Source organism: Dendronephthya gigantea, unplaced genomic scaffold (genome assembly GCF_004324835.1).
Source record: "Dendronephthya gigantea isolate DGI-Jeju-01 unplaced genomic scaffold, DenGig_1.0 000218F, whole genome shotgun sequence".
NCBI lineage: Eukaryota > Metazoa > Cnidaria > Anthozoa > Malacalcyonacea > Nephtheidae > Dendronephthya > Dendronephthya gigantea.
The window spans coordinates 1-15489 of NW_021163228.1; the positions used below are offsets into that span (position 1 = coordinate 1).

General features: G+C 36.9%; 1 protein-coding gene across 1 annotated transcript; it reads right to left on the reverse strand.

The window, feature by feature from the left end:
* Positions 1-13069: 13069 nt before the first annotated feature.
* On the reverse strand, positions 13070-14197 carry LOC114539790 (kelch-like protein 14). The gene has a single exon (XM_028560365.1). The coding sequence runs from the start codon at positions 14195-14197 to the stop codon at positions 13070-13072; it is 1128 nt and encodes a 375-aa protein (XP_028416166.1).
* Between the last annotated feature and the right edge of the window lie 1292 nt (positions 14198-15489).

Genomic DNA, 15489 nt, shown 5'->3' on the forward strand with positions numbered 1-15489 from the left:
AGGAGGGCTAAGGTGGGCTAAGGTGGGCTAAGGATGTCTAAGGAGGGCTAAGGAGGCCTAAGGAGGGCTAAGGTGGGCTAAGGTGGGCTAAGGAGGGCTAAGGATGTCTAAGGAGGGCTAAGGAGGGCTAAGGTGGGCTAAGGTGGGCTAAGGAGGGCTAAGGAGGGCTAAGGTGGTCTAAGGAGGGCTAAGAAGGCCTAAGGAGGGCTAAGGAGGGCTAAGGAGGGCTAAGGAGGGCTAAGGTGGGCTAAGGTGGGCTAAGGAGGCCTAAGGAGGGCTAAGGTTGGCTAAGGAGGGCTAAGGAGGCCTAAGGAGGGCTAAGGAGGGCTAAGGATGTCTAAGGAGGGCTAAGGAGGGCTAAGGTGGGCTAAGGTGGGCTAAGGAGGCCTAAGGAGGGCTAAGGAGGGCTAAGGATGTCTAAGGAGGGCAAAGGAGGGCTAAGGGTGGCTGGGGGAGACTGAGGAGGACTAAGGTATGTGATACACTATAATATGTGATACATTATAATAGGGGTCACATAAAGTAACTACCCGCATTTTGCTCGTGTCGCCAAATTAATTAAAAAGAGTATTATAAAAGACCCAACAAGGCAACAAGGACCAAATGAGGAAAACAAATAGTCTTAAAGAACTATCATAAATTGTTGATTAGGTAAGTTTTGTAAACTTTCCTACCTTTTATATAAATATACATATTAAAAAGTATAAATACACACAAATAATCATTAGGCTATTCAATTTACTTCAATATTAAAAGTGAAAGTGCACAATTCTCTCCATAGCAATAAATTTACAAAGTCATAACATGGTTTTACTGTCATTTACAGATTTACTGTCCTTTCATCCATTGGGGATTCCACATGCATGTGATGGAAACATTGCATATGAATATTATTTGATCATATCCTTTGGCCAGGACACTTGCCAGGCATGTGCAGTTGATAATTTTTTTTGCCTAGGGCATGACAAAAGAGGGTACACAAAAATGCTATATTTAATGACAAAATGCTGCATTCGACAAGTTTGACAAGGTTTACGCCAAGTTCTGAGCAATTTTTCGTATTTCTCTACTCACAAAATTCACGTTTTATTAATATCATTTGCAATTAAACCGTCCGAGGAAAGCGGTCAAGAGTGCATATTTTTTGGTTTTTTACTGAGACATCGACGAATGTATAATGTTTACACGTTTTTGGGGCAGGACAGAAATGGTTGCGTGTATGTGTTGTTGATTGTGTAATTACAGGCGAAGCTAAATAAATAAATAAATAAATAAAATGCAATCTAGGTCCAGCTCTGTATCTATCATCTACTCTGTGACATAGGCATAGTGTAGCTCACTGATACAATGACCTAACCTTGCGCAGCATGTTGCATGTTCAACAAGTATAAAATATAATGTATGTGTTATTAAACCATGCATGCCTAGAAATATTTAAAATACGTATGTCAGTGGCATTGCCAACTTGATAATTAGGAGGTGTAATATTCAAATAATATTCATATGCATGTTTCCATGCATGCATGTGGAATCCCCAAAGGACAGTAAATGACAGCAAAACCATGCTATGACTTTGTAAATTTATTGCTATGGAGAGAATTGTGCACTTTCACTTTTAATATTGAAGTAAATTGAATAGCCTAATAATTATTTGCGTGTATTTATACTTTTTAATATGAGTATTTATGTAAAAGGTAGGAAAGTTCACAAAACTTACCTAATTAATAATTTATGATAGTTCTTTAATAGGATGTAGGATATATCTTGCAAATATTATATAGGATATATTATACTATGTAACCTACATTGCCTGAACATTGTCAGACACGCATATTAGCATGTAAATTATAGACAAGCACATAAGCATGTAAATAAGTGACATAACGTGTCTATTTCATTAAAGTGTGCATTTTTATTTCAAATAAAAAATAAAATCATTCGCCATTGGGCTGCTTATGGCGAGATGAGCAAAATGCCAAAACTGACCAAAACGCAATCAGATTACGGAAATCAAATTCGGAAATGAGATTGTGTGAAAATTACCGCTGAATGCATACATGAAATATTAACTTATTGCAGGCTCTTTGTGGTTTCAGTCGATCCTATCTAGTGCCTTCCGACAGCTGTCACGCGAAATTTATGACTTGCGAAATATATATGAGTGTCGCAGTTCTGGGCATGCGCAAATGCGTGCATAAATTACATACTTGAATTTTTGTGGTAGTATGATACCAACTATATTGCTATCTCAATCCTTACATTCATTATTGTGATATCCTAACCAAACAAATAATCTAACCACTCTATTACTCAACCACTTAATTTCCCAACTGACATTAGTACCCAACTGTAGTACCCATATCATGAAATAAATGCCATTCTGGTAATCATTGGGTAATTATATACAAGTAGATGAGTACCAGAGGGGTGGGGTACTAGAGTCAATTTGGTAAAGAAGTGGTTAGATAAGCCTTGCACGATCCTGCAAGATCATGGCAAAATCTTCCAGTATTCTGCATGATCATGGTAAAATCTTGACAAATCTTGCATGATTTAATAAGGTCTTAGAAAGATCTTGGCAGGATCTTGTGTAAGGTCTTGCTAGAAATTGACAAGTCAAAGTCAAGTTCTTGACAAAATTGTGAACCTTGGACTGGGTTAATATCGTATAAAACATGCAGTTTATACTTTTTCAAATTCGATAATCTATAGTATTTTAGCGATTTAAATAGCCTTCAATGATGTTTTATCTGTCCTAGTAAATCTTTGCTTTACACTTATTCTCGATTAACATACCGAAACTTACTAAAATTTTGATCAAAATTAGCCAAAACCAACTGAGTCGCTCTCGGCCGCCGAAATCATAGATTTCGCAATCGTCATGTTTTTCGCTCAAGCCGCGAAATTCGTGACTCTTGACACCGCCAAATAAAGTGAAACTGTCAAATTTATTGAATTCGCTGAGGTAATCCGATATTCTATACTTGAATATCGTAAACGAGGCCTAACATGTTGATTGTGACCTTATGAATCCAGTATAGTGTAAGTTGTTTATTGAAACACCAAAAATTTGTGTTCAAACGTCGGAATATCGTGTGACGGTGTGTTCTTCTAAAATAGTATTCCGCGTCGTCAATGCGTACAAACTAAAGCAAATATGCTAACACAACACACTTACCAGACCGTTTTATTGTGCCAAAACGCTCGTACTTCGTCGAAATGACAGAAAAAATCTCGCTTGAAAATTCAACTCACATTGCTCAGTGAGACGTTCTACGTTTGTCGTTTGTGAATCGACAATCGTTCAATTCTTCCAAATGTTATTTTTCCTTAGTGAAAAGATCACAATTCCTTAAAATTTCACACGAATTCTCATTTTTATTATTTTAAAAATCCTCTGGATTAAAGTCCAAAACGATTAAAATCTACGACGACGTGAAGAATTCAAACTAGGAACTTGATAAAGCCCATGTTCATAAGGCGCTGCTAAGCTTGCTTAAAATTTCAAGAAATACTGTAATGGTTTCACATGTTTAAGGAAAAAGTTCGAAAATTTGCATGACCGGAAGTGTTCAATACTCGATTTCGTCAGCCGAGACAAATGGCCGAGATTATTGTTTATCATACCACTCAGTGGCAAGAGCATTGCACCGGCATCGCAAAAGCGAAGGTTCGATTCCTGTCGGAGAACCGATATTTAACTCATTTTGCATCAACTGTTCCTGGCTTGAATTTGAAGTGTGTATAATTCCACTCGAAATTAAGACCCTTTAAACCTCTAGAATATTCCTGAATCGACTGAAGTGCCAAAAATCATAATTGAAAGCCACTAAAGCCACTGTTTGATTCTCAGTATAACTCGTTTGTCTTAAAGTTGTACAACTGTACAAAAATTGCATTTTAACCACTTGAAGTTATTAAACATGCATCTGCTATGAAATAACATTAACTTTGTTCAATAAATCTGATCTAGTAATATGCATAATAACATATAGTAATAGTATGTTGTAGTAAGTAATAAATTAATAATATAACATATAGTAATAGTAAGGATTACAAATATTTAATCTACATATGAATTGTGTAAATGGTAGCTATTTACTGACTGCAAATCTGTGTCATGGGATCACGCAGACAACCAAATCAATGTGGGTAGTATTCTCAACAGAAATCTCTACTAAATATTATGCCTACCTTTCGTTTAGCGGTAGAAACCATTCATAGCATACTGGACATTGCAGTGTGCCTTGTAAAACCATGGGTTAATTCATTTAGTAGGAAAGTACTCAACTGAATAGTAATTATTGACTGAATTTGACCATTTAAAGTTGCTCTGTAAACGGATATTATTTTATAGCATGATTCCTACTTTACAATGAGGACCGTATTATATTTTTTTATATTATTATTATTATTATTGTCGACTTTATTAGGATCACTCATTAATACATGTACGGTAGAATACAAAATTAATACTAAACAGATAATGATCCTAAATGGCAAAGTATAAACGGAACTAGTGCAAGAACCATGCAAGATACCCGCCAAGAATTAAACATTAAAAACAATATCACAAACATAATAGAAATGATACAGTAAATAGTATATAAAACCTCAAAACAGTTTGCCTCCAATCAAACAAATAGTTTTGCTAACCCACTAACTGTCAGTATTTGTCAACTGATGTGTAAAAATATCTGGCATTAGACAAAGTAAAATAATAAGCTAGCTGGGTATACTGCAAGCTAATGGGTCAACAAGAGACACTCACAGATAGTTTTGTTAACTTATTAACTGACAATACTCTTCCACTGATGAGTAAGATAATTTGGCATTAGACATAGCAAAATACTAAAGTGGGTCACATCTAGGTGCATTGCAAGCTAATGGCTTAACAAGAGACACTGACAGATAGTTGTTATTAACTTATTAACTGACAGTACTCTTCCACTGATGAGTAAAATCATCTGGATTAGACAGAGTAAAATACTAAAGTAGGTCACATCTAGCTGCATTGCAAGCTAATGGGTTAACAAGAGACACTGACAGATAGTTGTTATTAACTTATTAACTGACAGTACTATTCCACTGAGTAAAATCACCTGACATTAGACAGAGTAAAATATTGACGTAGGCCACATCTGGGTGCATTGCGAGCTAATGGCTTAACAAGAGACACTGACAGATAGTTTTGTTAATTTATTAACTGACAGCAGTCTTCCACTGATGAGTAAAATCATCTGGCATTAGACAGAGTAAATACTAAAATAGGTCACATCTGGGTGCATTGCAAGCTAATGGGTTAACAAGACACACTGATAAATAGTTTTGTTAACTTATTAACTGACAGTTCTCTTCCACTGATGAGTAAGATAATTTGGCATTAGACACAGCAAAATACTAAAGTAGGTCACATCTAGGTGCATTGCAAGCTAATGGCTTAACAAGAGACACTGACAGATAGTTTTGTTAACTTATTAACTGACAGTATTCTTCCACTGATGAGTAAAATCATTTGACATTAGACAGAGTAAATACTAAAATAGGTCACATCTGGGTGCATTGCAAGCTAATGGTTTAACAAGAGACACTGAAAGATAGTTTTGTTAACTTATTAACTGACAGTACTCTTCCACTGATGAGTAAAATCATTTGACATTAGACAGAGTAAAATACTAAAGTAGGTCACATCTAGGTGCATTGCAAGCTAATGGGTTAACAAGAGACACTGACAGATAGTTTTGTTAACTTATTAACTGACAATACTCTTCCACAACAATAGCAATAGTTTACATACCGAAAGAGCACAGTATCCTCGATGAATTGGCACCAATATTAAAATTTGTCGAGGTTATTGTATCTGCGTAGCAGGCTGCAGGGGCCGATTGTTCGAAAGGTGATTTATTGAACAACTGAGCTGAAATATTTCGATGTAAATAGCTTAATTTTCAATGGAAGAACGTAGTTTCAGTCATTCACAACCACTGTTCACAACGTGTATGATAGTAAGAACTAAGAATGTGACGACTCAAGGACTCAAAAAGGACTCCGAGGACTCAAAAATTCGCGAACCGTCGGAAACTATTATCCGCCATTACCACTGAGCTATATAATAATTCCACTGAATAATTCCTTATATAGCTCAGTGGCCATTACCGTTGAATCAGTTTGTGAATATTTGCGATCTTTTGGGCAAAAAAATACCGCTTATTTTCGAAATTCACGAACAACTAAAGATTTAGCCAATTTTTTAGAGCTAAGCGAAGGGATAAATGGCTATTTTGTGCTGGGAATACAAGCGGGAAAGGTCCTAAAAGCCATATTCGCTAAACTAAAGGAGCGGGATTTTATACAAGATTGAAGGAGGTGTCTCCACCTAGTAGTTCCATTTTTCACTCATGGAACTTTAGAAAATATAATTGCTTGTAGCGGAAGCATTGGAACAATTTCGTCGTGCATTTATCAATACATACTGCTTTTTTCTTTAAAAACGCTAAAATATCTTCAACAATTTTAATATGACTGAAGAATACAAGCAGGTTAAACGTTGAGGAAATGGCTTTGAATGTTCGGGAATTGGTCTGCTATGTTCATGCAATCGCCATTCGCAATAAACAAAACAATGGTATGCGTTTTCCAAATCCTTATGCACTCTTTGAGTGCCTATTTTTAAACTTGGCAATCTTTAAAAAGGGAATCGGGGCATGGGGGAATCAGGTAATGGCGGAACTCGAGAGAGGGAGAACTGAGGAGCAGGGGAATGGAGGAACTGAGGAGTGGAAGGAATGGGGAACAGGGGAATGGAATGGAGGAACTGCAAAGTGGGAGGACTAAACTAAGGACTGGGTCACAGGGGAATGGGGAGCAGGGGCATAGAGGAACTGCAGAGTGGGAGAACTGGGTCACAGGGGGATGGGGAGCAGGGGCATGGAGGAACTGCAGAGTGGGAGAACTGGGTCACAGGGGGATGGGGAGCAGGGGCATGGAGGAACTGCAGAGTGGGAGAACTGGGTCACAGGGGGATGGGGAGCAGGGGCATGGAGGAACTGCAAAGTGGGAGAACTGGGTCACAGGGGGATGGGGAGCAGGGGCATGGAGGAACTGGGGGGCATGGAGGAACTGGGGGGCAGGAGAGCAAAGGCACCAGGAAACTGGTGGAACATAGAAACAGGTGAGTGGAGGAACAAGTGATGGGGAGGCGGGGGAAAGGAGAATTCCTCTGTGGCTCTGTTCCCCAGTTCTCCTACTCCCCAGTCCCTACAAAGTTACGTACAGAAGTAACAAAACTGTAAATACTACAATTTCTATTATTCATATGGATCTGATCACAATTATACATGTGTATAATGTATTATATAAAACATATTAGAAAGCAAAATGAAAATTATATACACAGAACAGTTTTTCGAGCAATGCTATTCCCATATAAGATATGTTCTGTTGCATTTTTCATAATATTTTGAATAGATATCACTATTCAATTGAAAATTTGCATGCCAACTAAATGAACACACTAGCTTATAGTTTCTGCATGATTTTAAAAGCCACACAACAATACCATTATGCTATCTGTAGTTTTAATTTTTACTGAAAGGGATGTATATTATGATTTTTCACTAGGGTAAATCTAAAGTTTCACAATAACACTTGCCAGGTTGGCATTACACAAAATAATAACAACAAATATATTTGTAATTAGGATCCTAGATGCAGAAAGTGATAATACTTCATACTCGACTATGATGTGCATAATATATACTAACAGTTGTTCCTTTAATTAGGTTCAAAACTATTAAGATGAGATTTAACATTGCGTAAAATATGAATTACAGTGTGTTTTAAAAATTACTTGTTAAAGGGACTTGAAAATACAGAAAATTTTCTGTGGCATGTACTGCAGACCCCCTACATCTCATCCATCTTTAAATTACGAATTTCCAAATTAGTACCAATTGTATAATCTACTCTACCCAGTACTATTACCCGATACTGTTGTAATCATATGTGCAGTGATAAAAAATTCTTAAAATTAGCTATGTAATGAATATAATGTCCTGCTTATTGCTAATAATGTGCATTGGTTTAGATTAAAATATCAAATTGAATCTATCTAGACTAGTAAGACTGTAAGACTACCTACACAGTCTACACAGTAAGCACTAATAATATGAATACAAAGGAAATGAAAATAATACTGGTATCAGTTTTAGGAGGGTCTGAATGGGGTTAACTGACTACTGACAAACGTACTTTAAAACGACTGACAACTGACAAGCGGGTCATATTTTTACTGTTTACTGACAAACGAAATATTACTGTTAACTGACAAACTAATATAATGGACCTGCCAAACCAAATGTATGTCATGAAAATCTCATGATATTTTATTTATGTGTGGGATTTGCGTGGTTGTTGGACATTACAGGCAGGTATTGCATCAAAAAATCAAATAGTAGGGTTGTTTAACATATCGAATTAAGTTTAACTGACATATTGAATTCTTAGCTGACAACTGACAGAAGACGAAATTTTTAGCTGATAACTGACATTCAGACCCCCCCCATTCAGACCCTCTTTTAGCTGTGCCAATAAATCGAGTGTAGTGTAAACGGGGTCATTTTTATACCACGATGTCAAATGTTTTGTGTTTTCAGGGTGTTTTCTACTTCTTAGACTACGTTGACACAGCTCCAGAGCGAGAAAGTGACGGCAGAATTTGACTGCGTTTACATGCACTGCTCCGTTTGAATTCCGATACTGTCTCGTTAGCGTTTACAAACAAGCGTTCTTCGCTGTCAACATTCGTAAGTTGTTCGCGGGAAATTGCGCCATTTCTTTTTGAAACATTGCTTGACGTTTATATCTGTAGTCGTGGGTCGCAAAAACAATGAAAATAATACCGCCGATAGCGAGAAAGGTGCTTGTTGATAAATTGTTGGACCAGGAACTGGTCCCTAACCGCTGCTAATCTTGTTGTTGTTGTTGTTATTGTTGTTGTTGTTAGGGGGCGACGCCCTTTAAAAAAACCCTAAGGCTCTAGCATTACTTGTTTGATCGGAATGAAACTTGGCACAATTATTCTAAGCAATATTCCGCATCGATTGACGGAGTTCGAATTTTTACTTTTGACCTTTGAAGCTTTCAAGCAATTCTAGATATATTTGCAGCAAGTAATATATACATATCATTAATATTCAGCCTATATATCATTAATATTCAGCCTATATATAAGTAAACGCAAACGATTAGAAATACATTGTCCTCTCCATTGTTATAAATACAATGCAGTTCAGAAATTAAACTCGGTTACGCAGTTCCTGGTCCTTATAGTACGATCGTACTTGTTAGAGAATTGTGAAATTGAAAATCCGGTGCAGTGTAAACGCAACCCCGTTTTGATACTTTTTTGCACCGTTTTCAGACCGATCCGGAGTAGTGTAAACGTAGTCTTAGACTTACAACAGCTATTAAAGATGATGACCCAGCAATTATGCAGAATTATCATGATATTTTATTACCTCCATATTATATTAATTGTCGTCCATTTAATTTATTTTTTCGTCCATTTCATTTATTTTGACTTTCATCTCAGATTGGGTTTGTTTCATAGCATCAAATTGTTCCTAAATGATACATAAAAATATTTAAACATTGGCATTTATATAACAATTGTAGTTCATCGACGTAAGGTATGTTTTGAGCGAGAAATAAGCACCTTAAAATCAATTAATAGTTATTTTGATGGTTACTACCTACGTGGCGCTATAGTTTACTCTGAAGTAGTATTTAAAACACGAGGAGCATTTTGACAGCAACATCTGGTAATTAACAAATTACACAGAGGGCAATAAAAATCTTGATAAAAATCTAAAAATCTGAATAAAAATTTTTACCTTCATTTCGTCTCGAGTTTTCTTTGTTTTCTCTTCTATGCAATTTTGTCTTCCTTCAATTGTATTCACCTTCTCGTCAATTGTATTCACCTTCTCGTCAATTGTATTCACCTTCTCGTCAATTGTATTCACCTTATCGTCAAGGGAACTTGTCAACGTAATAATTTTTTCATATTTGTTGTCAAGAATATTGAGAATATCAGAATTTTCACATGAAAACCGGTGCCTGTCAATGTCCCTGTGATTGATTTTACGCTTACAGTTGTCGCACGTCTCTGGGCGGTATCCACAATCACCTTCGTGGCTTTCAATATTTTCAAGCTTAAGTTCCTCTGGACACCCTCGATCCTTGTAATCACACCTAATTATCTGTTCTGACAGAAGGTTTCTTAGAATCCTTCCAGGACGTTCTAAAGTGTCCAGTGTAAGGGGCTGCCGACATTTTGGGCACTTTTGATTATCAGCGAGCCATCGCAATATGCAATCATAACAGAACAAATGCTCTTCTCGCTCGCATGATCGTGCGTCCTTTACGAAACAGAAGCAAATACAACATTTGAAATCTGATGTAACTCTATCAACGAAGCGGTCTAGATGGTAACCTTCGTTGGATCCAGCCATTGGTAATATAAATGTTTGATATATCTGAAACATATTTGATATATTTTATTGAAAGTTAAAGAAAGATAACATATTATTTTTGCATGCATCATCACAATAAAAGCGAAAGCGATGTGAATATCGCTGCCATAACAGAAAGTGCATGCTCAATATCGTGCATTCCTGCATATAGATACAGCGAAATACAGGTAATTTGATTAAATATCGTCCACTATGGTCTGTTTCACGAACGCCTTCCACTGTCGCGTTAGAAAGTTTTTAATTTAGAAATTAAAACTTACAAAGATAATTAATTTTATGCCTGAAAAAAGACACCAAATCATCAACAGAATTCAACCCTATGCAACTATTTAATCCTTCATTTCATTAGTATCATTTAAATTATTTTACTGAAACTTTTACGTGCGTATCACGTAATACGTAATTCAGTTTGTAACTCGCTCACGCCATCCTGGCAGGAACTTTTTGATGGGGGTACAAAGTTCCGTGCACACACCATGATAGTGTAGGCTGGCATGAAATGACGTGTGCGAAACCAAAGTGTAAACGTGGCGACCAGTGGAACTATCAAACCTATTATAATCAGTTTCATTTTAGAAAGCGTCGTGGAGTGTCTGCGGTCATTATCAGCGAGGTTTTGAAGGTTTTGCTAATGGTTCTACAGACGTATACTCACTGACCATGCAACTTAAGCGTAACAAAAATTATGAAATTCGACATACCAGAGTTAATACTTGTTTTTAGAGTGAAGTTGGACCATACAAACGCCGTCAATAAGATTTTGTGCCTGAAAAAGCAGTTGATATGTCGTAATGTTTATTGTGTTAAAATCCTTAAAGGAGCCAAGAACATGAATATCAAAACATCTTCACCATCATGCTGCGAAAATTATGTTCATTCATCGACATTTGCATTTTTTGATGTTTTGATGATTAACATAAGATTACAATATATTCTGGAAGCAGCGTGTTCTAACAATTCCACATCAAATGTGGTATAATAAATGTTTAAAATAGACTGAAAACTTCTCGACGTTTCGACAGAAAAGTGTGTTCACACGATCCAATTTGTCGGACCCAATTCATTTCTGACGTATGAAATGTAATCTGTTATTGATAAAGCAGTACTGCATTGGTTTTAGTCGATTTCCTACCCATACACATTGCAAGTCTAGAGACTATAAAACATCAATCAGAAGTAAACTGGATCTTATGAACAGACTTTAAGTTAAGCCAAGGGTCTTCATCAGATGAATTATATGTCAAATTAAAACTATTGAAAAATTATATATTAATGTGGAAATTTCAAGACTTAAACTGCATGCACAGGAAATATAAAAAAAAATTACCAACTGGCAAAAAACCGGGAAATTTTCAAATATTTTTGAAATATTTCCTGCTAAACTCTTGAAATTTCTACACGAAATACAACTTTTTAATAGCTTTAATTTCATATACGGCTCAACATTTGGCGTCAAGTATTTCAGCTCAAAACTCAGAAAAAGTAAAAAGCACTGGCTTCAATTTCCCTCCCAGAGTTATCGCTCCAGTTTGTTTACAGCTTAATGAGCCAGCACTGATGGCCGTCATGAAGGTCAAGAGTTGAAATTAAACCGCCAAAACAACGCCGGCTTTTTAATTTATACACAAATCCATCTCAACTGAGCATGAATATAAGCTTAATGCAAGCATTGACACTCAGATTTTACCATAAAACAAGTTTCATGAACGTGAAAAGGTGCAAACCTATTTTTTTGCTAGTTGAAGGCGAAGTTTTCTTTCGGCCCGTTCAAATTCTTTAAATTTTTCAAGTACAAAGCTGGTACCTCGCCGGTTTTTACAGTAAGATGATGCGGATTACTTACGTCTATCCAGAAAGGGTAAATTCGTAGTTCGGAGTTGAAGTGGTCAAATGAAAAGTGTACTCTTATGGCAAATTTTTGCCACAAAATACGCTTTTTGCGGAATTTCTCACTCAAGGACACTTTTCCCAGTTTTTTTGAAGGCGTGTTTTGCTCGCGCGGCTCCCGCCTTAATCAGCAAATTATATTCAAATCTGCTTCATCCAATGACCAGACTTCATTTTGGAGTTATCGTTCCAGTTTTATTAGAGTTCACTGCACGGGGGTGACAAAACCCCCAGCACCTCTATACAATACATGAATGCAACTTTATATGTTTTAGGCTAGACGTAAATGCCGCAGTGTTACTGTAATTTAAAAGGTTCAGTTTTTTACCCTCCATAAATAATCATCTTCTATTAGTTGAAATTGATATTATTTTATTAAGTAAAGACGAAGTTATGGCAGTTTTGATTGTGAGTCTGAACTATGTTCATACTGAACTACATACTTACATACAGTGTTATTAAAAATGAATTATATGCAAGAATTAAATACGTTATTGGATATTGCTATTTTCAAGCGAGTAAGCTAGACAAAAAGTAATGTAAAACAAGGCATTACAGTGTACGAATCCATAAATGCATGATTAATAGAGCGAATCGGAGTGCAATTAATGCGAAATTATTAATCGTGTCCGTATAAAACATCAGGTTCATTTAGGAAACTTGATGTGAGGTTTCACTACAGCAGTTGCCCAGCATCTTCCTTCTATCATTCCTGGTAGTTCTTTCCAGCGATCTCCACCAATGTTGAAAGATTCCACTGAGTTGAGATATCCCTGCTCTTTATTCCATCCACCAAGCACGATAATGATGTCATTTGTAATTACAGCAGAGCTGCCGAACCTCTTGTGAATCATGGCCGGCAGTGTCTCACTTTGTCCCGTCTCTGTGTCATACATTATGACGTCATTGATTGCTCGACCTTCCTTATCCATGCCGCCGAAAGCGACGATCTTATCTCCCCAGGTGACTATGGACATACGACTGACAGGTCGAGGTAACGATGGACGTTCCTTGAACTCCTTCCTAATCAAATCATAAACAAAAACGCTGCCAATGGCATCTTCACTTTTGCCGGTGGGTGCTCCGCCCAAGATAAACAGTTTTCCATTAACAATTGCCGCTTTGTGATGTCTTCTTGGCTCAGGCATTTTCGTCAACAGCTTGGCAGTATAAGGTGGGGTAAGAGAGATCTGATAGATTTCATTCAAGGTTTTTCTTTCATGCCAAATACACCCCCCTATTAGATATAAATATCCCTCATGTACAACGACGTCATGGCCAAATAATTTAAAAGGCAGTTTTCCAAGAATTGCGAATTGCAGATGTTGGTTAATGTTCAAAACCCTGATCTCGTCACTATTATCTTCATCACCGACACCACCAGAAACAAGGATGCGATTGTCGTGAACACACAATGCAGATGATACTAGAGGTTGCTCGAATTCTTTCACAATTTTAGAGCTTCTCTCAGCAATATTATACAGTTCAACAGTCTTTACAGCAGTGGTTTCTCTTTCACAACCATAACCACCGCCAATTATGAAAATGTTTTGGTTGTAGGTTGCATGACGTTCTTGAGTTTCCTCCAGTTTGTTTTGTTTTTCCATGATTTCTTTTTGCCTTGCTGAGATGGTTTTAATTTCATTGAACATTTCATCTTGACGGGTTTTGATACCTTCTATTACCTGAATATTGGCTCGAAGAAGCTGACAGAAACTCTTTTTATGGTTGTCTTCATCTTTTGCGTTGACCTGCTGGCCACAACTTTCACACATGACTGGACGGTATTCGCAAACGCTCAAGTGATCCTGAAGCATTCCAAGCTGAGCAAATTCAGGACAGCCTCGAATGTTGTAATCACACTTGATTCTCAGCTCCGACAAAATCTTCGGCAAAAAATATTTGGGACGTTTCAACGTTTCCAATGCGAGGGGTTCCTGACATTCTGGGCAGGTTTGTGACTCTTTATCAAGATATTGTGCTATACAATTCAAACAGAAGTAATGTTCCTTTGCCTCGCATGATCGTGGATCTTTCAACACACAGTGGCAAATACCGCACAGATAATCTTGTCTGACTGGATCTATAAAGCGGCTTGGAACGTAACCATGAGCCATTAGCAGTAACGTTCAAATTGATTCTGAAATATAATTATATCATGATTACATTGGATGTTATTTACCACCTGCGAGGTCCGGATGTAAAAAACTGTGCCCGAGGTCTCAGGCTGAGGAACGTTTTCAAGACCGAGGGGACATTTTTTGCATCCGGACAGTGACGTAGCCAGCGTTGATAATTGGGGGGGGGGGGCATATTCATATATTCATGATAACAGACTGTAAAGACAATCGATTTGAAAAGAAATTAATCCTGCGTAACATGAAAATATGAATATGCCCCCCCCCCCATTATCGTTCTGGCTACGCCACTGCATCCGGACCGAAGCTGCCGGTAAATAACGTGTTTATTTTTTAACCTTGACTTTATTGACTTTATCAAACACAAAAAAATACAACAAATTTAATGAATAAACTATAAAAATTATAAATTCTGCAAGCCATTTTAGAATTTTAATACGTCAACAACACCTTATAATGTCAATGATATTAATCGGATTGACCCCGGATATTATGGTTCGAAGATGTTACAATATATTTCTCAGATATTCATTACGTTGGAGTTAAGTTTCAGCTGGCTTTTGAATGCATGAATCGACTCTCCCAGTTTGGTGTCGATAGGGAGCCATAGGATATTCCATAACTTAGCTTCACTATATTTAAAGCTCTTTTTTAAAAGTTCCCTGTCGGGCTTAGAAAGAGCCAGATCTGTATGACTATTTCTAAGTTCATAGTTAGTTTGCATATGATTGCGTCTAATCAAGGATTCTTTGAACGTAGGAATTCATAATCATATGAATTCTCGATTAGTTACTTGGAAAGCCTGGAACAATTGATTTGCTTGATATCTAAATATAAATTTCGATTTTGAACACAATGCAATTTTATTCTTTGACCTTGCAATGCTTTGTCTTCCGGTTCCATAAAATTTTAGGAACACTGTTTTTACG